The 24,859-nt window shown below is 41.8% G+C and overlaps 1 protein-coding gene across 1 annotated transcript; it reads right to left on the minus strand.

The window, feature by feature from the left end:
• Positions 1–4,677: 4,677 nt before the first annotated feature.
• On the minus strand, positions 4,678–5,967 carry GCNT3 (glucosaminyl (N-acetyl) transferase 3, mucin type). Its single transcript, XM_042876179.1, has one exon. The coding sequence runs from the start codon at positions 5,965–5,967 to the stop codon at positions 4,678–4,680; it is 1,290 nt and encodes a 429-aa protein (XP_042732113.1).
• Between the last annotated feature and the right edge of the window lie 18,892 nt (positions 5,968–24,859).

Genomic DNA, 24,859 nt, shown 5'->3' on the forward strand with positions numbered 1-24,859 from the left:
CTTTCCATAGTGGAAAAATGTGCAAATGCTTAAATACCACTGAAGTTCTTGATTAGCCTTTTGTTTGGCCCAAGTTAACCAAGTACCAAAAAAAGCAACATAGATGAAAAGTGTGTTGCATGTTGTACTAAGATACTTTTTTTCATATCCAATGCAAAACTGTCACTGACTAGAGCATCAGCATGCTTGCTGCTACCTGTTTGGTTTTTCCAGCTGTAATGGCTTCGTTCGCTGGTTTGTTGGGGCTTGTTTTTTCCAATTTATTTCAGGAAAGTCTGAGTGGCTTCCAGCTGTCCATAGTGGAGAAAAAGCAAAAGATAATTTTGACCTTGAGCTGCAATTAATGTTTATATTTGGAAAGAAACTTTGCAATAAATAAAAAGAATCTGGGGGGAAAATAAAAGTGAATGACTAAATCCCGGAACAAAAATGGCTGTGGTGACTGCCTGTGTAAACATGGATTCCACGAGAGGAAAGGATTTTGTGAATTCCTCCAGTGCACAAAAGTAGATCTTGGCTAAAGCAAGCTGTTTGCTCAGTCAGGGCTGTGCGTATTGCTTCAAATGTTATCAGAGAGATTAAAAAAACAATAAGTATGGAGCTGTCAGGGTCATCCTGTAACAGTACAATGAGGTAGATAAGATTTAATGGCAATGTTGGATGTTTGTTTTGCTGCATCTCAGCAACATAGGAAGTAGTATTTCAGTTAACGTACTAGTGGCTTGGTTTTGCTTCTCAGTGCTCTAACAGGTCCTGGGTGAACATGGGAAGAAAATTTAATAATAATTAATAAATAGGAGGAGCATAGGAAAGAGCATTTGAGTGAGTATCCAGTGGAACTGGAACTGCAGTGGGAGATCTAGCCTTAAGCTTCACTCTCATAAGAGGAGAAACTTAATTAGGAAATTGGTTTTGCTCAAAGATAAATTTTTTTGTAAAAGTTAGTCAGATTATGGTGGTATAACCAATGACCAAATCAATTCTGATTATGGTGGCAAGTATTTTATCAGTATTTTGTTTCTGGAGGTTGTACTTCTTTCTAGTTTGTTTGTAATTTTTACCTGTAAATATTTACCTGTAAATTTATTACCTATAAATTTTTCCTCCAAATTTATTTCCATTGACTCATTTCCTTATTACAGGACATCTCAGTGATGATCTTATAAAACACACAATAAATGCAAAGCAAGAAGGAAATAGATGCTCTTGACTAGAGTGAAGAAAAGCCATTGATGGGCTCTGTGTTTCAGTATGTGTTATGATAGTTTCAGCTCACGCTGTGTTGTTCTTGCAAAAGTGAAAAACATTTGGATTAAAGACAGGTGAGTTGTTTTTTTTCAAATCTGTTATTAGATTTTCAGAATTGTAGTTTCACCTTCCTCCTGCGCATACCTTGAATGGCTGTTTGCAACATACTTCCTCCTTATGCAGCTGGTGGTTTGTTTAATGATCAGATTGTTAGTTAGCAGCTGATCTGTAGACAGAGGTCACAAGTAGACTTTCATACTCTCACTGGACCAAGCTAATAATAAAATTCCCGATGTGACTGTTTCCAACTTAGTTCAGGATTTTATTGATGAAGTTCATAGGGTATTTAATCTGTTTTGGGGGATGATTCTGTATTCTACTTTGGGCTGAGGTTTGTCCTAATTTGCTGGCAATTTGTTCTCCTCAGTTCTACAGCTAACCTTGCCCAACTGCATCATTTCTTTGTGTCCCTGTCATCAATTTTCTGAGATGCTACTGAACTTATTTCTGCGACACTTTGAGATCTGTGGAACACAAAGTTACACGTGGTTATTCAGTGATGTTCTTTATGTCTCCTTATCATTACAGATCATAGTAATATACGTCACTTTTTTATTTGTATCACTGCTTTCTAATGTCAAATTTCTAATGTCTGTGGAAGAGGAAGTGCTGTGAATATTTCTGCGCCAGAATCTTTTTATCTTAGTTCACTTTCTGAATTTGGGAGTAGCCTCGTGTTCCCCCCGAATAAATTAGGTTACTACTGAGAGGGTGAGTTTAAAATAAATTTGCACAAGATATACCTTTGTTTTACGAACCAAATTATCAGAGATAAATCGTGAGTAAAATTTTCAAATGCTGTTGGTGGTGGTAAAAATAGTATAATCATGTTGAAAAGGTAAACATTTTGTAAGAGTGCATACAACCATGAGGTGACAGAGAATGACAGTCTGACTACTCATTGATTTTTTCCACCCTTGTTTCCACCCTCTTGTTTCTGTCTGACTGACCGTGTACTGTGTAAAAGGCTGTATCCAAAACACACCAAGATAATCAACTGCCTCAAAATAGAATGGCATAATCCTACAACAAAGATTTAGGAGCAAAGATTCTCAACCAAAATAGTTAAGAGTTAGAACTTATCAAGAACCAACTGTCCAAGGTAGGCAGATTAAAAAGAACACTTGGTGAATTGGGCAGATGGTCTCTATTTAAGGACTAAGTATACTTCAAAAACGTCTTGACGTAATTATTTTCATATTTGTCACTCTATAAGATGCTGCTTTTGTGATGTAACAGGCATATATTTGCAGCAAAAAAAACCTTTGTCTTTGTAGTTAACCTAGTTCCCCAAGAAGGGGGAAATTCAGTTCCTATTCAATAGGCAAGCTTTTTCCAGTGTGGACAAATGCTATGTTTTAACCAGGAAGAGCACAGATTGCAATATGTAATATTCAAAGAGAAGTTAGTTTGACTCTGCCGAGACTTACGTGAAACTGATTCAAAGTGGCTTTTTAATAGTTTTCAGATCTATGTGCTTGTTGCTCTCTCTCCATTTGATTGCTTGTTTGTTTGGGGCTCTCTGTCAGTCACAGATAAAACCTTTGCTGATACTTATTCTGTATAAGCAACACTTTGTATTTCTGGGAGAGGAAACAACTTTAAAAGTTGCACGTATCTACAGGACAGAGACAGAAATTACTGTGATAAATCTGTAAGCAACCTGTAAGTACAAATCTTTCTTTAGAGATACACTTACTAAACAACAGAGAGGTCCCTCTGGGAATCTTTCACTGTTTTAGGCTGAGGTTTCCCCCCTGCCCCAAGAGCATCTTTACTCTCTGTAGGCACTCAGAGAATTCTTCACATGGCTGGAAAAACATCAGCCAAACTTGAATCTATCCCAGTTCTGCCAGTGAACCACTGACAGCAGTTCACCATTTTGGGCTAATGTTTGTTAATCTGCAGTGAATGAATGAGCTACAACACGCAAAATCAGAGAAGGCAGCTACAGTTTGAATGCAGTCTTCTATGCTGGGAAATGTGAGTTCTTGCTCCGGCTCAGCACAGATGTTCTAAGTGAACATACTACACATGGCTATATTTGTTATGTAATGCAGATTTGGCTGCTGAAACCATTTTAAGTTTTACATGTTACCAACAGAAACTTTACTCTCCATAGGAGCAGATTTCTATTTACAGTACTTGGAAACCATTTCCCAATGGACTCATCAACCCTACTGCTTTATTCACTTTTGGGGGAGGGGGAAGTTGGGAATGATAAATAAATGTCCAGTGATGGATTCAATGTTAATTTGACAGCTTGTCTTGCCTTTTTTGCCTACAGCAATCACTGCTACTTCACTGCACCATTTCAAAAATCAGCATTTATCATTTCATTTTAAAATGTCCAACAAAATTACAGCAGCACACCTTGTTAAGTCAATCATTTAATCACTTCTTTCTTAAATCAGTGTTTCCAAGAACTGTGTGGCTTCAGTCATAATTGAACTTCTGAAATCAGCAGCTCGCTACATTTAGATGATGTTCTTTGGCTGATGGTCATTCCCCACATGAGACTCTGAATTTATAAAGATGAAAGTGTTCACTAATTAGAAAATCTTAAGGAAAAAATGCTACCAGCACAGAGGCAACTGAATTAAACTCTCAGCCTCTCTGTGAGGATGTGCTGGGTGTGTGGAAGGAGCTGGCCTTAAGGAGAGCTGGGTGAAGCACCTGTGGGTGAGATACAAAAGTTGACCAACTTTTCCTACTTACAGTAACTTCAGTAACTAGCTCATAGTAACTTCAAGTAAAAAAAAGAATGTACTGGATGTTTTTGTTCTTCTTAAGGCCCAGCACACCCCTGGATGTGGCAGTTACACTGTGGAGAGCACTCTGCATAAAACTAATCTCCGGGTGGAGGAAAAAGGCAGGAAGGAGGCAGACAAGGTGGGCCTGTCCACTGCTCTCCACACAGATGTCCTGTGCCTGTGCTGCAGGTGCAGAAGGGCTGGAGGGCACAGCCAGCTTTCTTCAGGTGAGTACAGGGCACGGAGCACTCAGGACCTGTCTCTTGCGGCACATTTGCTACGGCCAGCAGTCAGAGGGCTCCCGAGCGACCGAAACAGGAGCAGCAGCCGACGTTCAGCCGGGCGGTCCGATTAATTGCGTCGCCTCAGCTCGTCTCGTGACCTAACAGCGAACCTTCGGCGTCACTTCTGCGAGCAGACGGCACGCGGAGTGGAAAAACACCGCGCTCGTCCGCTTACGGCGGCCGCCGGAGAACTCCGGGGCCGCCTCTGTGTGGAGCCGGCAGCGGCGGGCGGAGTCCCGGCCCCTCCGCCCCACAGCACCGCCGCTCCCGCGCTCGGAGCGCGCCGACCCTTCGCCTCGGGGGTCGCGGAAGGATCCCCGCCGGCGGTCCGCTCACAGCCCCCGGCCGAGGAGCGCCTTACGGCGCAGGTGGCTCTCGAGACACTGGATGGCCGCATCGTCTACTTCGGGGTCGAACTTGTTGGCCAGGAGTTGGCGCTGCCGCAGCATCCAGGCCACGTCCCCGGCCCCGTAGACGCAGACGCTGCGCTGGAAGCGGCCGGTGCAGGGCGGGTAGGGCGCTCCGCGGCTCGTGTCGCCGTCCAGGTACTGCCACTTGACCAGGCGGGGCAGCGCGTTCATGTCGGACGTCTGGAACTTGTCGCTGTACGGCACGGCGCCGGGGACGCCGGGCGCGCGGTTCAGCGTGGCCCACACGTGCTCGTCGGGGCTGTAGGTGTCCTTGGCCCAATCGAGGAAGCGCCCCGCCGCGGGGTCCTCCAGCACGTGCCGCACGAAGGCCCGCGTGGCCGCGATGTAGGCGCTGCCCGTGAACATCGGCGAGGGCAGCGGTGATGGCGACTTCTCCGTGGCCGTGCGGGAGATGGAGGTCTTCACGAGGTGCTGGTACTTCCAGCGCTCCTGCTTGTAGGCCGTCGGCTTCTCCGACTCCATGCTGTTCTGCCCCTGCAGCACCCGCAGCGCGCGGACAATCTCCGCGTTGGTCTTGATGGGGAAGTCGGTGCCGCACGTGGTGAGGATGTAGCGCCAGGGCACAGGGCTCCGCAGCAGGTCCTGCATGCAGTTGAGGTCGGCCTGCAGCCGGGACCAGGAGGCGTACACCACGCTCTCCAGGCGGCTGGCCACGAAGACGTTGGAGAAGCAGGCGGCGATGGCCCGCACGGCCTGCTGGAAGGCGGCGGGAGCCTTGCCGTCCACGTGGACGCAGTAGACGTTCTGCGGCGCGTAGAGAGAGCGCAGGAGCCGCTCGAACATCTCGATCTTGTGGTGGATGACCATGGAGTAGGCAATGGGGAAGTCGGCTTCCTCCTCGCTCAGCGGGAACTCGATGTAGCGCCGGCCCTCCTTGAAGCTGCGGCAGTCCTTCGTCATGTTCAGGTAGTCCTCGGGGCTCAGGGGTTGCCTTTTGTTCCTCACCTCCAGGTTGCTCACCAGGGCGTCCCGCACCGCCTCCTCGTCCCCGCGGACCACCCCCGCGCAGTCGAGCTTCCAGCGGGGCTCCAGCCGCAGCGCCCCGTACAGGCGGTCCCGGCAGCGCGGCTGGGCGTCGCGGCAGGGTAGGGCGATTCCGCGCAGCGCCACGGCGGCGGCCAGCAGCAGGGAGCCGAGCAGCACCGCGCAGCGCCGCCGCGCCGCCGGGAGCTTCTTGTCGCACAGCCGCATGCCCGGCCCGCGCCTGGGAGCGAAGCGCTGCCCGCCCGGCCCGCCGCTGCCTCGCCCTGGGGCGCCCCGCGTCGCCTCGAGGGAGCGGTGAAACGGTCGTTGCCGTGCAATGAATGGACTGACGGTGCCGCGATCCTGCCGGGTGGAACAGCGGCGGGGCAGTCACCGCAGGTGAATAAAAGGAAGTCCCCTCCCTCTCCCCTTGCTGCGTAACTGTTTCATTTTATTAGTGCTTGGATATCTTGTATGTCAGTGTGAAAGAAGATATTTGATCTTACCACTTACCGGTCTGTGGAGCAAGCAGAATTCTTCTAGAATGCAACCTTGTGCTTTTAAAGAGAAGTATTACTAGATGACTGTGGGATATATGCTGCTTTCCCAATGTTTGCATCGTGTCAGGGAGCGACAGCAGCAGCGTTACTGGAGGGAAGCCCTGCAGCAGTGTGTTTGCTAGCCTGGAACGTTCAGGGCATTAGTGAAGGGTTATAGAATCATAGAACGTCTTGGGTTGGAGGAGACCTTAAAGCCCATCCAGTTCCCTCCCCCTGCTGTGGGTAGGGTTGCCAGCCACCACATCAGGCTGCCCAGGATCCCATCTAATCTGGCTGTGAGTGCTGCCAGGAATGGGCCATCCACAGTTTCTCTGGGCAGCGGTGTCAGGGCCTCACTGCCCTCTGAGTAAAAAAAAGTTCCTAATATCTAACCTAAATCTTTACTTGTTTAGTTTAAAGCTGTTTCCCTCCTGTCCCATCAATATCAGAACATGCAAAAAACTGGTTCTCCTCATGCTTAGAAGCTCCCTTCAAGTACTGGAAGACTGTGATGAGGTCTCCCCAGAGCCCTTTATTCTGCAAGCTAAACAAGCTCAACTTCCTCAACCTTTCTTCATAGGAGAGGTGCTCCAGCCCTCTGAGTATCTTTGTGACCCTCCTCTGGACCTCCTCCAACAGTTCCACATCCCTCCTATACTGGGGGCCCCTAGGCCTGGCCACAGCACTCCAGGTGGGGACTTACAATGGCAGAGCAGGGGGAGGCCACTGAGGGGGAATCATTGCAGATGGTGTTTGGTAGCTGCTCAAAGTAGTCTTTGTTTTTACAGTAGGAGCAGAGGGTGAAATCAGAGGCCGTGGGTTATAGATGAATAGCCACAAAGTGTCTGCTTAAATAAAGGAGTGAAAGAATACTGGTGCATCTTCACGTGCACCTGCCTCAGCAGTTGTACTGAATCACTTTGTGGTTTGAACCAAGCAAGAAATTTGGTAGCGTGTTTGTGAAGAAGTGTTGGTTCCAATAAAACAAAACTTCTGTTAAAAAAAAAAAAAAACAACAAAACTGCAAAAGAATTGGACCACTTATGTAAGGCTTCCTTAAAAAGTGAGAAGGTAGTAAGATTTTGACATTTATAACTGGAAGGAGAGAGACATTGGCTTTCTGAAATACAAAGAAAGGTGTGTCTCACTATTTATCTAGCTCTAGATACGTCAAGCACACAGAACATGCACCAGAGCTGAGAACCAGGAATTGTTCTGCATGAGTTTTTGAAAACAGCAGCTATTACATCCTGAATTTGTATACTGAGATTGCTGATTCAGTGTTCATATGAGTGTTCACTGTGCTTCGGCAAGTTTTTGAGTTGAGCTTGCTGCAGAGAGTTCATTTACCTGGACAAAGTGCATTCCAATGGGGGAAAAGATGATTATTGTGAACTTAGTGTATCTAGGGTGATGTCTTTATTTTTTTAATCTGTATTCTGATTTCATTATGCAAACTTCAGCTTTGATACATCTTGTGGGCCAGGAATACATGTTGTAGATATTGTAGATACTATAAAGCACTGTAAACAGTTTTTTCTGCTTTAAGGTTCTAGCTGAGCTGTATGTGTCACACCTTCTCATGGCGTGGTGTCTGGATGAAATCTTCCAATTCTTAGTCTAACAGGAAATGCTGAAAAACTGATGACTCCACTTGAGAGCTTTTAATGGGTTTTCATAGTTAATGCCAGTAACGTGCGTTTTGGTATAACTTTTTGAAAATTATGGTCTTGTGATTCAGAAATGCAGTGATGTTTTTCATAAAAGCGTTTTTCAGGAACTTGAAAAGAGACTGTAACTGTCCTATCACACAGTTAGAAATTGATAATTGGTAAGTTTAACCTGAGACCTGGAAAATGTGTTTTCAGTGTACTCAGCTGTGACCCTAAGGCTAGCAGTGTCAGATCTCTGAGCAGCTCCAAAAGCATGAGACACTAGTAAATAAATAACCCCAACCCACTGTGAAGTGGCAGCAGGTTGATGCTATTTCACTGTATGCTGGCCAATGATGGGAACGGCATGAACAGACCCATAGGTGATGCATTATAAAGTAATATACTTCTTGAAATTGCTGCCATATACACAGATGATAGGAGTCATGTGGAAGGTAGTTTCTGGACAAATTATATTTGCTTATATCTGTATCAGATAGTTTCGTTTTTTTTTTTTTAATAAGGAAAGTCCAGTACCAAGTAAAGAACAAACTTTGAATTCAGTTGTCATCATTCTGTGAATTTAATGTCAGGCTGATGAATATGAGGCTCTGGTGCTGTCTGTGCTACATAGCTGTTTGGACATAGATTCCCCCAGGGTTTTTTGTTGTTTTTGAACAACAGACTGAAGTGACCCAAAGGAGTTATGTCTTTACAGGAGGCTCAGGGATGTCCTCCTTGCCTAATTTCAGGGTGGGTTTTTGAACTGTATTGTATGGGAATTACGAGCCACACGCTTAACTGCAAATCTGAATAAGTTCCAGGGTGGATTATCAGTGTATCACTCTGTATGTACTGACCAGCTCTCCGTGAATGTCGTCTTTGTTGCTTAGCATCAGTTTTTCGTGGTTATTTCCTTTTGTGTTCTCTGAACAGCAAGTAGCAATGCATATCATCAGCACAGGGGAACATTTGCTTTATTCTCTGTAAGCAGATGAGCTGCAGCTTCCATCGTTAGGATTTAGAACTTTGCAGTTTCTGTAAGGATTGGTATCTGGCTTGTCTGATAAGAGCACTGTGCATTATGGACAAGGCACGCACATCTGAAAAAGCTTGATGAAAACGAGTTCCTCAGTGACAGTTTAGATGAGTAGGTGACATTGCACTTGCGTAATACAATACGCAACAGTGCTGCTATCTCACCGTACGGGTTTTTTCCTGTTGCGTAACCATGATGAAGAAGTTTAATTCTTAGAGGAACATGGGAGGCAAATTAAATTAACGTATTTACTGTCATGCTTCCTGCAAATCTTTCTTTTTCCTTGGGAGAAATGGTAACTCACACAAACCATGTATTGTTGGTAAAGTCCAAGATTAAAGAACTTGTTTTCATCCTAAAATAAGGATTAAATCTATTAATATTAAAAACTACTAATATTTATGCTCTTATCTGTAACTAAATAAAATTTCCAGAATGCTTTACTGTAAACTGGGCGCTCAAAAAGAAAATTAAACAAAGGTTTGTCTTTGTTTAGTTTTTAACATCTGTTTCCCTTTGGGCACAAAAATGACTGCTTAAACGTGTATGCAGAGCAGCTGCTCTAATTATAAGGATACATATAAGGATGCTATAGAACAGTAGGTAATAAGGAACCTCCTACAGTACAGGCAGTGCCTAGAAGGTAATCCACAGCCACATGAATATTTGGATAGAGAGAGCAGTAAGCTAGAGGTAGGAGAGTAGATTGCAACGTGAAATGTAGATTTCATTGTATTCAGTTTTGCTGTGAAATGTCATTAGCTGCAAAAACTTAGATAACTTGTCTAAGGTTGTTGTAATACACTTTTTGCATTTTTGTATCAGGAATTTGGTGTTCACAGCACCGTGACTTGCCTTTACCCTTTGTGTCCGATAGTTGTTTGGGCTTTTGCGTGTCAGCTAGATAGCGAAGAGTTAAATAGAAGTACCTGAAGGAGGTACAAATAAGGTAAGCAGAGGGCAACACGCTTTACAAGGTGAGAGTGTGTAAAATATCAGTGAAAAGCAGTATCAAGTAATCGTTTGTAGATGTTCTGTCCTTTTGACAAAGAAGCAGGGGTTATGTCTCTTCCAGTGTTTGGTTTTTTTGCTTGAATTTGTCAAGCAAAGACAGAGGCTGTCTGTAGAGCGGTCCTTCATCCAAAGTGCCCTTTCTTTGCAGGGCCACGCTTCTGGCCTGAATGGAGTAGCGTTTGGGTGATTTCCACAGCATTCCCATGGGCTGCAGTCCTTGGTGAACTGCTCTAGCATGGGTTATCTGCACAGCCTTCAGTCCTTCAGGGTAAGCCTCCAGAGCGAGACCTTTACTGCCTGCGATTTTTTGCCACTAAGCCTGCTCCACATGGCAGCTCTGCACGGGCTGTGGCTTCACTCAGGGCATACCCATCTGCTTGCCAAGGGAAATACTTGCTCCGCTGCCTGCGGCAGCTCCTGCCCTCCCTCACTGTCCTTGGTGTCTGCAGGATGCCCCCATGCCCCCCATTCTCTCTCACTCTCTAGGCCGTTTCTTTTATCTTTTCCCCCTTTTTCCCCTTTCCTTTTATATATCTATATATATATTTCTTATATATATATACAGGGGCACCACCAGCTTCAGTGACTGGCCCTTTGTGCCTGGCCTGGGGCAGCCATTGCTCTGTAATCTCATGGGCCCCCTTTACCTCCCTTCCAAAACACTGCCACGTAAACCCAGTAGGTTAACCATTGTTTGTACATGGATCCTCTTTTGCTAATTTGTGGGAGGGAGCTAGGGAGAGGACAGAAATATGTGATAAGGGTATGACTTAAGTAAGGAAAAGGTTGTGTATAACTTTTCTTGCTCTTGTCTTCCTCTATTCCTTCTCCCATGCTCAGCTTTCTGTTTGCATAGGAAGGCCGATGGCTCTAGTTGTCCTGGTGTCCGCTCAGTATATTTTACAGCTCAAGATGATTTATGATATAGCCAACTTGTCAAAGACACATGGATGGTCATCCCAATTAATAGAGAACGTTCCCTAGAAATACAGAGAATCGGCTTGCTGTTTCTCCCCAAAGTTGTATGGATTAGTCACCTGACAAATGTCTGCCTGCCTGCCCAAAGCCTGAAAGATGATTTTGCAGACCCACCTAAAAATACTCAAGGCTGGTTCTGATACTGAAGTAGCTTTGGTTGAGTAATAACGGGAAGTTAAGCAAAATTAGTGATACTCCCACTGACTGCTTCTTAAGTAAAATTGTTCCTAAATGTACTCTATGCATCATTTGCTGTTAAGTACACACTTTGTGTTAAAATCATTGTGTTGTGAAGTGCTGCATTCCACTTTCTTTGTGTGTTGCCTAAGGGAATTTTCTTATTTGTGTCTGCTAGAAATTGATATTATTATTAATCAATTCCTCCTTTGAATTGTGTTGATAAGGAATTAGATTTCTGTTTTCTTGACTGCTCAAGTTCCTCTTTATACTCACTGTGCTATTGTAGTATTTTTATCTATAAAATCAAAGAATCATACTTGGATTATAGTTTTAAGATTTGAAGTACTGACAATCTTTTGGAAAACTTTGTGACAACCTTTACAATGTTTGTCCTTAGAGAGCAAAGATTTACTGTTCTTTTTATGTGGATTCTGACACATCTTATTCTTTTGCAAGTGATATAAAAGGGAACAAGGAAATATTCTATTATGAAAGTAACTATAATAAAGCTTATGTAAATATATTTACAAATGTACACCTCAGAGTAAACGTCAGTGTGATGAGCTCTGGATGGTCTTACACAGGTTATGCTTCTTGAAATTCCAGCCTGTTGTTTCGTACCTTAGCTTGGGTTTTCTTGCTGTTTCATTTTGGAAGTTACATGGCTCAGTCCCATACTCTGTCAGGCCCACATGCATCTTTTTAGCTGTTTTTATGTCTAACTAGAGGTTAAGTAAATCTGTGAGGAAACTGAGAGGTGTAAATTCTTCAGAGTTTTGCTTCCCTGCAGTTTGTGACAAATGGCGTAAGAGTGTGTGCAGTACCTCTGAGTCAGCCAGCACACGGAAACATCAGAACATGAAAAGGCAGCACATAAATGAAGATCATAATGCAGTGCTTATCGTATCATAGTTAGCAGTTCCTGTTTGGTAACTGATGTTAATCCCCTTGTAATTACAGGATCAATGCACCAGGTTTTGGACCTCTGTAGAAATATTACTGAAATGGAAGAGTTTCAGCTTTCATTGATGACAAAATAGCTGGATCAAATGGAGTAACAGTGAGTATGCTTTGAAGAAAGATCAAACAGGTAGTCATAACCAACACATTATCAGCAGAATGTTTCTCAGTGGCTGATGTTTTACACAAAAATGAACTCTTCTGATAAGATATAATGCAAAATCACTAGAAACTACAGAGATAAGGATTTACTCACCTTATGCAGATCACTGTAGAGGCATTCAAATAGTGGAAAGATGCTGGTAAAGGTGTTTGAAAAATAAGTCCTTTGAACTGCTTCTGAAAACTGACAGCTTTCTGGCTGTGGTGTCCAACTGGAAACTGATCCTGCCGGGAAAAAATAACCTGAGTTTTCGTGAAGGATATAACACAAGGAAAACACAGTGATACTGGGGATAATAAATACATTAGCTCATGCCTCATTGTTTCCAGAAAAGGATTGCTTCATACAGAGTAGGAAATATAAACAAAACAGCAAACAAAACTCTCTTAGAAAGACGATAGAGGCATTCAGAGCTGTAGGAATAAAGAAACAAAAAACCCAAAATTCATTTTATACATTTATCACAATGGAGAAAGCATGGTAACTCACTTTTGAAGGGTATGTTGCTTAATAAAGGAGTTCCTGAAATAGATGGAACTTACTGAGAGAGTTTGTATTTGAACAAAAAATAGTCATAGAAACATGTTAGCTTTGTTCCTTGTTTTCTTGGCAGCTGTCTGCAAAATCCTTTGGACTTCGGAGCATTCTATTCTGTATTAAAATTGCATTCATTTTTTTCAATTTTATGTTTATTTCTTCTTGGTCATAAACATAATGACATTTATGTGCAGACTGAAGGCTAATATACAAATTGTCAAAAAGCTTTTCGTTAATGTGACAGTTTATTTCTCTGTAGCTGCCCAGAAATGCATCTGAATTTATTTAGAGCTACATTAAAGTCTGTTTGCTTTTGAATATTCCACAGCTAGATCAGAATATTTTGGCAGGGATTTTGTCCTATTGCTGGGTTGTGTATTTCAGGCTCAGTGAGTTTGGTAAATTTTCCTTAAATATCTGTAGAATTGATGTAGAGCACTTCCTACATTTACACTCATGAAATGCTACATAAGCAAGTGCCCAAAGGAAATCAGCAAGGGAAATATGTGTTTTTATTAAGTTAGCTTTTTTTTTCTTTTTCATTTCTTTTTCTTCTTATGTTTATTTTCTACTTATAAGAAAAGGCCTTCCTTTGTGGCGAGAGATCTTGGCACTTGGTTTATGTGAATTTTTGGTCCTGTAGGAGTACCAAATTGTAGGCCAATGGGAAACAACTGTAAATGCAAATGTGAGTAGCAGAGTAGTAGTTCATTCTTTAAAAGATAGGACACTAGCAGTTCCCTTTCTTTGCACTGTTTTCAGATTTAAATTCTGTGTGCTCTTTTTTGCTGCTTTTGTGCTCTACGAGGATGGCACTAGAGATCAGTACACAAAGCACTACCAACTGTCTGAACTAAGGTCCATGAACCTAAGAATTCCTTTTAAGTGAAGAGAGGTGGTGAAGGGCAAAGGAGAAGCAGAGATGTTGGTTTGTGTTTTACTTCAAACAGGGATAAATTCAGTTGTTTATGCCCGATCCTCTCAGTTATAGCTTCCTCAGTCATTAATGACATTAAAAAGTGTATGGTATCTTGACTCTTCTTTTTGAAGTAGTTCATATACATGAATGAGAGAGGGTTTCAGTGATGAACTATTTCTGCTCGTTTTCAGATTGCTTTAATGTTGTATGATGCCAGTAATGAATGGTATTTCCAGGTCATTTCACTCATCTATTTCGAACAATTGTGAATAACTGTTTAGGTACTGAATGAGTTCTTTGCCTCGGTCTTCATTGGCAGCCAGGATTCCAGTATTTCTCACATCTCACAGCTTTGACATGGTCCCCCACCACATCCTCATCTCCAAATTGGAGGAACATGGATTTGATGGGTGGACCACTCAGTGGATAAGAAATTGGTTAAAAGGCCGTAGACAGAGGGTGGTGGTCAATGGCTCTATGTCCAGGTGGAGGCCGATAACGAGCGGCATCCCCCAGAGGTCTGTCTTGGGACCGGTGCTCTTTAACACTGTTATCAATGGCATTGAGGGTGGAATCAAGTGCACCCTCAGCACGTTTGCTGACGACACCAAGCTGAGTGGTGCGGTTGACACAGTGGAAGGAAGGGATGCCAATGCAGAGGGACCTCAAGAGACTGGAAAGGTGGGCCTGGGTGAATCTGATGAGGTCCAACACAGCAAAGTGCAAGGTTTTGCACTTGGGCCGGAGGAATCCCAGGCATCCATATAGACTGGAAGGAGCGGTCCTTGAGTGCAGCCCTGTGGAGAAGGACCTGGGGGTCTTGATGGATGAAAAGTTTAACATGAGCCAGCAGTGCGCTGGAAGCCAGTGGCTCGGAGGGCAAATGGTATCCTGGGCTCCATCAGAAAAGGGGTGACCAGCAGGGACAGGGAGGTGATTGTCCCCCTCTACTCTGCTCTTGTGAGGCCCCATCTGGAGTACTGCGTCCAGGTCTGGAGCCCCCAGTACAAGAAAGACAGGGAGCTGTTGGAGAGGGTCCAGAGGAGAGCCACAAAGATGATCAGGGGACTGGAGCAGCTCCCCTGTGAGGACAGGCTGGTCTGGGCAGCCTGGTCTGGTATGAAATGTGGAGGTTGGTGGCCCTGCCTGTTGCAGGGGGCTTGGAGATTCATGATCCTTGAGGTCCTTTCCAACTGTGATTCTGTGATTTTATAACAGCTAATCATTTTAATCCTGGATTGTGTGCTGGCAACTGACAATCTATCATAGAGCAAAGGTCTTTATGAAGTGAAAATAGATGTTTTGATGAATATTTGCCCTTCCAGTTACTAAATGACTTGCTGAAAAGTGAGAAAAATAGTATAAAATGAGTTTTAAGTTAAAAATTGATTCACAAGTTGACCAGCTGATTAATACTTCAGTCCCAACTAAGATGAAATTCATCGAGTTGTTTCAGAAAAGAGCTGTTTTGAACTGTTTTATTTTCTTTCTTTATTTTTGTTTTGTTAATGGTTACCATTACGAAAAGGACAACAGAGGGAACCTCACCTTTTGCAAGGGAATATTTTAGCAAACAATAGTTTACATCCAGAAACAATATGTTGTGTAAGTGTACTAGTGTGCATTTAAAATGGTGAGATCCTAGTACTGATGGATAAATACAGACTGATGCTGTGGCTTCATGCTCTTTTCCATGCCAATGCAGAACAGAATTGGTAAAATCTTGATAGCTTGCCCATCAGCTGCACATGCACAGTGTTAGCCATTGCAAAAGCTACTGAAAAGAGGAATTGGAGTTTGTTGCTAGTAGGTTTTTTTTTTTAATTCACATTTGTTTAGTTTCTTTTAATACATGCTATTGTAGTTGAAACCATGTTGACTAGCAATACTCTTATGGTTTTACTGCTGATGCTTGACAGGCATATTTCTAGATTTTAGTATGAATGTTTATAATATAACAGGAAAGCTAATTAGTGAGTGTGGTGTTTGGTTGTGTTCTTTTGAATTGACTGTAAAAAAACACACAAAAAAACCAACAACAAAAAACAACCCACCAACAACACAAAACACTTTACAGTCTAAACTATCTTCACCAAAGAAGAGGAATAAATTATCCTTCATAGGAGAATGTGAACTACGATCCATGTATCTGTGTAGATTTCCCTTTATTTCATCTTTTTCTTCCTGGAGCTTAATGAAAATGGTTGTCTGTAACTGGAACAATAACGACACAACTTTTATCAACAAGACTGCTGCCAGTGTGGACTCTCTTCCTTCATTTTGAAGCACTTGAAGTGGCCAGGAGTAATGTTGAAGAAGATGCTTGTCAATGTCCGAGCAATGTGCAGCGAAACCACGGGGGTTGGGAAAGGTTTTGTGTGCCTGAGTTTTATTTATTTAGCATTTTAGCTAAAAAGAGATTTAAAGAATTATGTTTTGTTAAATTTGTTCTCCCCTCAAATTGGCAGAGTGGTCACAGATCACAGTGCTGCACGTTCTCCTCTTGTAAATGCTCGAGATGTGATTGCCATATTGACACTTTTTAAGAGTTGTGGATGTTGGGTTCTATGAGGGTAAGGGACCACAGAAAGTGACTAGGTTTCTGTGCTGTCCCAGAATAGCATTTCCTATTGATATTGCTCTAGTTGGAATGCTGTCTTAGAGGGCCACTGATGTGACCCAGTCAGGCATTATTATTTTCTTACATGTCAGTTTATAGCATTTCTGAATTCACAAATCAAGAATAACATCTACTGATTGATCAGTGTAGACAATCCCCCTCCTACAGTTCTTCTGGTCCATAAAGCTTTCTTAGCTATGAAGCCCCTTTTTCAGGAGATAAGTAGCAAATGTGTTCCACAGTGAGAAAGAATGTCATGGGCATGTATTAGCAATTTTGAGAGAAATGTCCCTTGAAGATAGGATTTTTGCACTAGAAAACTTTTCACCTTGTGAAGGTTTTAGTTTAAAATCATTCTTTCCAATGCTTCTTGTATAAAGAACAAAGAATTCCCGTGAGGGCGTGTTGGTGTGGTTAGGATACAAGTCCAGCTGGCTTGTTCCCTCATCTGTGACACTCACAGGTGTTTCACCAAGTAGCATAAAGCATGTATTGTTATTCCCTTGTCGTGTGCCCTCCTAGTTTTTGCTTCAGGGAGTTTCTGAGGTGGAGGTGGTGGTATTCCTGTGTTGATCTCAAAAAATGGCATTTCTTGAAAGGATTTTACTAATTGCTTTTTGAACACTTTTCTGAATACATGGCAGTTTCACAGCTGAGCATGTTGTAGGAAGTTGTATTTACTTGGTGTTAAATCTGCCACCTGCTAATGACATTTGAGAGCCCTGTGTTTTGTCACAGGAGATGGGACAGTGATCTGTCTCTTGACTAGCAGTGATCTGGAAAAAGTGTATTGGAGATTGCAGAAAAAATATTCAGTGACGCCTTGCGTAGAGAGAAGCACTGGCATTAGTTAGGGAAGAGACATGTTGGTTATCTGTTGCCTCCATTAAAAATGTAATGATTTGCATGAAAATGGGATATTTAGAAAATGGGATATTTTTTGAAACAGGGCACCAAACCTACCATAAATACTCAGTAGAGTCAGAAATATACAGAGCTTTCTTAGTAAGAATAAATACAAGATTTTCTTCTCAAAAATGACAACAAAAGTCTGTTTTTACTTCCTTCCTTCCCTCATACAGGGAACAGTGTAAATTGCTTGTCCAGGTGCTTAGCCTCCAGTTGTTCTTCTATTAATTTGGGATTGTTGGTACATGATCTGTCTTCTGTTTGTTCCTGTCTTAAAGTGGCAGATGTGGTCGCAAGACCTGTAGGTGGAGTGCCAAGTTACAAATAGATCTACAAAGAGTACCTGCAAAGTGTATTTGTTCTGCTTCTTAGTTCAAGAAGAAAAGCTGATGGAAGGGTACAAATCTCCTCCCACTTAAAAAAAGTTTTCTTGTTTTCAGATCTCCCGAGAGGATATTCTTGAAGTATGTCATACTTGTTAGGAAACAGTTTGTATGCGTCTTTGAGTCATTGCAGCATTGCTTGGTTTTCTTTTCATCATTAGGATCCAGAAAATTGGCAGTGTGTGTGAATTTCTCCACAACCCTCAACACCAAATGATTGGGCTAAATACTGCAACTTACACAAGGACCCCTTTGAAGGATCTACTGCTAATAGATCTATGTTTTGCAGGATCTACTGCTAATACATTTCTACTGTCAACTGGTACTTCTAATGAAATTGAAGGTAATTTGTAACTGAGGGAACTGGCTCCCTTCCCTTAACAAGCTCTGTTCTTCAGCTGCAGGTGAAGAGTTCAATTGTAGCTGAAATTCTTCTATTGTTTCCAGTAGATGATTCAAATAAATGAGTTTAAGACATTCTGCCAGTTGCTAATTCTGAACTTCAGTTAAATAATTTATCTTGTGTACATATAAATATACTTAACATAAAGAGAATAGGCCTCTGCGGAGCAGTGTCAGATGTAATAGTCAATAATATTGCACTCTATCATGGTGAGAAAGCTGTATGTCTGAACAGTTTATACTCCACATTGCTGTGTAACCTGTAAAGGTTTTCCAGTATGCTGTTGAATAGCAGGAGCACAAAAGTATTATGAGACAGAACTTTCAACTATAATCAGCAAAATATATCCTGTCTCTCATGAATATTTGAACTTAAACACAGCCTGTAACATCGAAGCCAAGTATTGTCTGTTATCTTGTGTTGTTTTCAATGTGCATCCTTGATTTTTTCCAGCATCTAGCTATTGCTTTCCCTATGTATGCACTCCCATCTGTCCAAATCTCTGTCTTGCTGAGAGACAGGATTCCAGCTAGCTGTTACTGTTAAGTAATTTCTGAGCTTAGGAGTTACTTCTACTGAAAACAAAATGAAAAGGAAGTTCTTCTCTTCAAGGGGAAAAAATGAAGATCCAGTCCCCTAACTAAAATAAGCACTGAGAGCAGTACTGTTGGCTAGAGACAAGGAACTTTGCATCCAAGCTCTTCTGAAATGCTGCAGGTTCTGGATTGATTCATTTGCTTTGTGAAGCACTATTTTTGAACAAATTACAAATTAACCTCTTTTTTTTTTAATTATAAAGTGCTGTTGGCTGTATACATGGGGTTCAGGTAGAACTGGGTGTATTTCTGATTCGTTCTGTGAAATGACTGAGTAGGCTATGTTAGTTCTTGTCACCTTTTGTCACCTCGTAAATTACTGCTGAACAAGTTCTATGGTTTTGTTTTTTTTTTTTTTCTTTTTTCTTTAAGTATGTGAATACAATGTTCTTGGGCAAATGCCTGCTTGGCAAACGCTGTAATAACTTAAAGACTCTGTATTTTTTTTTCTTTTTTCCTTAAGAACAGCATGGCTTTTAGCATAGCACTTACCTGGATGAAGCAGGCCCGTTCACCTTTTTGTTTGTTAAGGAAGTGGGTAGACTCACTTGTTTTCTGATTGTTTATGTAAGCAGTGGAAAAGACAACTGTAATGACGGCAGATACACCATAAAATGAGTCAAGATTTCTGTTTGATGAGTAAGTCAATCTGCAGCTGTGAAGTATGTATTTCAAATATTCACTGATCTGTAACAGATTACTTCAGTGACCTAGAAGTTGAAGACCTGCATATGCCTTTTTTTTTTTTTTTAATGGGCTTGATGGACTGTTTTTCTTGGCTTTCCCACATAAGTACTTAAATGAACTTCAGAAAGGAATAATCTGGAAATGCTTTCTTCATATGTGCTTGTCAATTCATGCCCATGTCTGTGCCTATTTAGAAAATCTGTCTTTTCAGGTTATTAGAATAACTAAAATGATGCTATCCTTCAGATCACACTTCCCTTTAATTCTTTCCATCTTTATTTTTAAATATTTTGTAGTGGTTTTTATTAGATGATAGAAATCTTTTTTATTAAAATAAACAAATGTTGATGGGAAGGGCAGATGAGGTAAACTTTTCACTTGCCTCCTCTGAAGTCTATTTAAATAACATTTACGATAACCAGTAATACCAATAAAACAGGTGTGCAGATAAACTGGGTTAATTCTTGATCTCCTAGCAGTTAGTATAAAAATAGTGACATAAGTTTTGATCGTGCCAAACTTCAGTTGTAGAAATCTCATGGAATACTAATTTGAAAGCTAGCTTTTGAGGGAAAATAAAACTTCTTTTCTCTCAAAAACAGAGGTGCGACTTGGGTTCAATGTGCACACACTTTCCAGTATTCTTCCAATACTCTTACTCCGTAATAACAAAGAGGTAATGGAAGCAAAAAGAAAACAGGCTATTTCAACCTCAGAAAAGACCAGGATGTTAATTTTCGTGCTTAGTGACGGACTTTGCTATGACAAAAGCGGTGACTCCTTATTTTTTGATACTTCCCTTTTATACTCCTTTTGAGAAACCAATCTTCCTTGTCTTGCAGGGTTTTTTTGAAGTGAAGTGATTCTCATTTAGATCAACATTTTGGCTTCTTAATATTCTTGGGCACCTGGAGAGATCAAGTTTATAAGTGTTAAGAAATGTGCTGAAAAATGTGCAGTCTTATCTTCCCTGACTGGGGCCTATGAACTTAATCAGAACACCAGATAGATACGCAGGCTTTCAAATTGTCTAGCTTCCTCAGAGCCACTTGTGGTATCTATTATCACCTCTCTTCATTCAGTTTTCCTGGTTGCAAAAGCCTCTATAGAAAGCTCATCTAGGGTTTACTTTTTTACTTATCCTTTACTTATCCTTGTTTACTTTTGTAACAGGTGCTTGTGAGCAAGCAGCTATATCAGGAGTGTATCATATAAGAAATGAAGTTTCCTGTTGACCTGTGTGTACTGTAGGGGTGAGCGGGTCTGGCGGAAGCACGAGTGCCACAGTTTGTGAATGCCTCTTGATTTGGTGCATGTAGTAGCTTGTAGATTGACCCCTAGTGGGAGATCGTTGAATTCTTTCTGATACAGCTCTTCTGCTAGGTTAGATTGGATTGGGTCATGGCTGGATCCAGGCTGCTGCTCAGGATGGCCACAAGTGTTGTCCTGCCCATGGGGTGCTTTTAGCTAAGAACGTTCCAGCTGGAAGCTCACCTTGAAAGGAACAGCCAAGCTTCAGAGGAGAGCTGCCTGTGATCATACTCATAGTGCATTGAAGTTGATCTTTCTACTCCTTTGGGGCAGAGTAATATATACAGGAATATAGTTCTACGAATAGAGTAAAACGAATAGAGTTTAGAGCCATAAAAGACAGCTTAGTGTACTCTGTATATCAAATACACCTTCTTTTCTGTCACAAGTCTGAGTCTCTTGCATCCCATTGAGCACCTTGATGATGCTTCCAGAAGTGTTTTAGCTTAGCTAAAATCATCTCCTGCAGGAATTTCTCCTGTGATGCATGGGAAGAGCCTTCTCAGTTACCTTGTTTTTCAGGGCTTAGGTCTACGCAATAGGCACGGTCTCCTTTGTTTTGCAACTTGTTTTCTAACCTATAATTCTTCCTTCTACTTGAAGGTACAGTATAGGATACCTCACAGTTTCTGTAGCAGTTCCTGGTCTGTTTCATAGTTGCATGTTACTCTAAATCTTTTTTCTAATGTCTAGAGGGTAGCTATGGCTGGGCGGAGGTTTCTTCCTTGTGAAATGAAGGTGTGTGCTTTCTGTGTGTTACCTCACATACCTGATTAATTAAATAGTCTACTTGGCGTCTACTAGCTGATAGAAAATTTGCCTTGTCTACACGACTTTCTAATGCTACCTGCCCAACACTTCCATTCTTCTTACAGGCTTAAATCCATATTACTCATTAACTTTGGTTATGATCTGTTTACTGATGATCACTGGAAAAAAACCAAAATTGTTTTGCAGTAAGATACACTTCAGATTTCTAGCTCCACTGGTTTTGAACAGAGTAATCTCAGAACTTCCTCAGCAGTCCATTTAGAAATGAGGAAGATACTTTGTTTTGTTATCAGTTTACTTAATTTGTAAGAAATTGTTCCTGGAACTCTTGATAAATATTTAAGCAAAACTGCTAAAATAAATATCTAGCCACACTTGACCACCAGCCTGGGCCCAGCCAATGGCTAAACGTTGTAGCAGCAGAATAGCAGCTGTGGTTTAAACCTGCCTAAGTAGGACACAGCTACTGGTTTACTCCCTGCTCCCTGTGGGGTGGAGGAGGGAATTGGGGCAAAAAGAAAGTAAGACTTACTGGTTGAGATAAAGGTAGTTTAGTAGGAAAGAAAGGGGAGAAGAAGGAAAAGAAAAGGAAAGAAAAGAAAAGAAAAGAAAAGAAAAGAAAAGAAAAGAAAAGAAAAGAAAAGAAAAGAAAAGAAAAGAAAAGAAAAGAAAAGAAAAGAAAAGAAAAGAAAGGGAAGGGAAGGGAAGGGAAGGGAAGGGAAGGGAAGGGAAGGAAAAAGAATATGTAGAACAAGTGATGCACAATTGAATTTCTTGCCACCATCCAAGCAATACTCAACCAGTGCTCAAGCAGAGGCAGTCCCTTGGCCAACTTCCATATGGTATGGCATATTCCTTTGGCCAGTTTGGGTCAGCTCTCCTAGCTGTGCACTCCTGCAGCTTCTTTTTCCTCCAGGCTCTTGCTGGCAGGACAGTATAAGGAGCTGAAATGTCCTTGGCTCTGAGCAGCACATGCACACAAATAAAATCTGTGCATTATCAACATTATTTTCCTCCTAAATCCAAAATAAAGCACCGTACCAGCCTCTGTGAAGAAGATTATCCCAGCCAAAACTAGAACAGTGATATGTTTGACCCACCAGGCTTTCATCAAAATCAGGAGATGGTCCTAACAGGGTCCTAAAAGAAGAGGCAGGTGCACAGTAGTAGCATCTCATGAGTCTGATCTCCCGCAGTATCAGGTAAGAGACTTTTAAATGACATCATGGCTCTTCTTAAAACTAACCAGAAAGCATCTGTTTAAGATACTGTAGGCCAAGGGAAGGTGAATGCCAAAGCTGGTAGTTGCCTATAAGAGCAATACATGAAATACTAAAATACTTTTCAGTTCTGGAATGTGACATAGCTTTTAAATGTACTTGTCTTTCCGTCATTCATATGAGGCTGCAAGTGCTAACAGCTCCATCATTTTACTTCCAGATGAGAAATGATGTGCAGTGAGGTTAAGACTTGCTTTTGGGATTGCTGAGTTGGTCTAACAGTAGAGGAAGCAGAATTTGAGTTTCTGGCGTCCAAGAAGAGCATTCTGGACCCCCTCATTTGCAGTAGTCAGTCAGTTTCTTCCTCCTGTAGCTCTCAGCCATAGAGAGCCGTAGCAAGTAGTAGCAATTTCATTTACTGATCAATTTTCCCACAGTTGAGCAAATATTCCCTTCTTTTTAAAAGAGATACAGAAAAATGGATCAGATTGTTATGATGTTAAGCTTTGACAATGCTAGCTTTTGGCAAATCCGAATTACTGTTTCCTTGGTTGGCGTTGCCTCCGAGAGCCCGTGCCTGCAGGCGGGAAGGGAAGCGCACGGGAGAGACTGCAGATTTGCGGTTGCTGAAGTTGTGGCGCCATCTAGTGGTAGCGTTTAAAGAAGCGGCCCAAACCTATAAACCGTACAGACACGGAAAATCTGTTTAATTTTGTCTTTCAAATTCCATCTGCATGCGTATTTAACAGTAAAGAGCTGCTTCAAGGGATATGGATGTCAAGCCATCACCTTTCCCTAAGAAAGTCTGGCGCTATGCTCCTTCTTAATGTGCATGTACATCTCTCCTGTAGGTAATGTACTTCACTATCTATAATTATTCATTGTTATAATTACATTCTCAGGTGCTTTTAGTTGTAACAGGGTGCTTTTAGTTGTAGAGAAGTTTAAAAAAAAAAAAAGAAGAAAAAAAAAAATTGCGCTTGAAAAATAGTTTGTCCATGAAATAATGTTCCTTCATAGGTCAAAAGGTGAAGCATTCTCTTTCAAGTATGACTTTTAAGAGAAGCTGAAATTACCTTCTGAAATGTAAGAGTAGTTACTGAATCAATGGAGCGGTGAAAGTGACATCGCATTTTTTTCCATACAAAACTGCTGATGTGCCTCCATCTGCTCAGGCAAGATGCCAGAGAACAGGCAGTTATGAGCAGTAGCTGTGCTGTCTGGCTCCTGCCACTCAAGGAATCAGCGGGTTTTATTTTATTTTATTTTATTTTATTTTATTTTATTTTATTTTTGAACTAAACACAAAAACAGTCCACCCTGAATTTCTTGTGCTCTTTGTAGGTATTCAGCCTGTAAGGTGTGCTTGTTTCACACTTTCAAGCTTTTCTTAGGATGCAAGGGGGTGGAAATCTTTTCTTTAATATTAACGCTAGGGACTCTTAGGCATGATTCCAGCAGCAGGGGCTCTAAGGAAGGCACTAGAAGTAGTGAGACTCGTGATAAAATTGTAAGAGCAGGAAATGTTGCCTCTGAGAGGAGTGGGGAGGAATCTCAATGTGTACGCATTCATTAACTTGGCTTTTATAGCTAGGCTTCTTCCTTTAGGGTGCTGCTTCTTTCATTCCTGACGATTATATGAACTATGCACAAACCATCTCCTGGAGGAATGCTGTGAGGTGGTTTAGAAACGTAACATTATTTGCTATTTACACTTTATTGTTGCAGATCTAATATGAGATTAAGATTATTAAATTTTTCTGGATGACTTTGTGTGAGTAGTCTGAAGCTGTTTCCTCGCTTTATCTATCTCTCTATTTACTACTATTTAGTACAAAGTGCTACAAGTCTGTCAGTAGTAATAATCTGGAGCAAGTTGGAAAGATACCTGCTTGCTAGGCACAGCTGTATCATCGGGACTAATTGTGCTGCTTTGTCTATGCTGTAGTAGTAAGAACTTCCGTGCCCAGACGCTGGGCTTTGTACGTTGCAAGGAGGTTCTACTTACATGCAGCTATGCGTACTTTCACGTGTGTTATTGAAATGATCACTGCCAGGTGTAAGGCAAATAAAATGGCTCTCTGAGGGAAGGCATGGGGACTCTCAAAATTCCACAGAACATGAAAGAAGATTTGGAAACAAACTTCACAGAATCACAGAATTGTAGGGGTTGGAAGGGACCTCCAGAGATCATGGAGTCCAACCCCCAACTTAGCTGGCAACTTGCTGATTTGAACAT

This window comes from Lagopus leucura, unplaced genomic scaffold (genome assembly GCF_019238085.1).
Source record: "Lagopus leucura isolate 7727_CA_CO unplaced genomic scaffold, USGS_WTPT01 Super-Scaffold_100015, whole genome shotgun sequence".
Lineage (NCBI taxonomy): Eukaryota > Metazoa > Chordata > Aves > Galliformes > Phasianidae > Lagopus > Lagopus leucura.

What these genes read in the sequence shown, in the direction of transcription:
- GCNT3 (XM_042876179.1), bottom strand. Translation starts at nt 5,967, where the DNA reads ATGCGGCTGTGCGACAAGAAGCTCCCGGCGGCGCGGCGGCGCTGCGCG.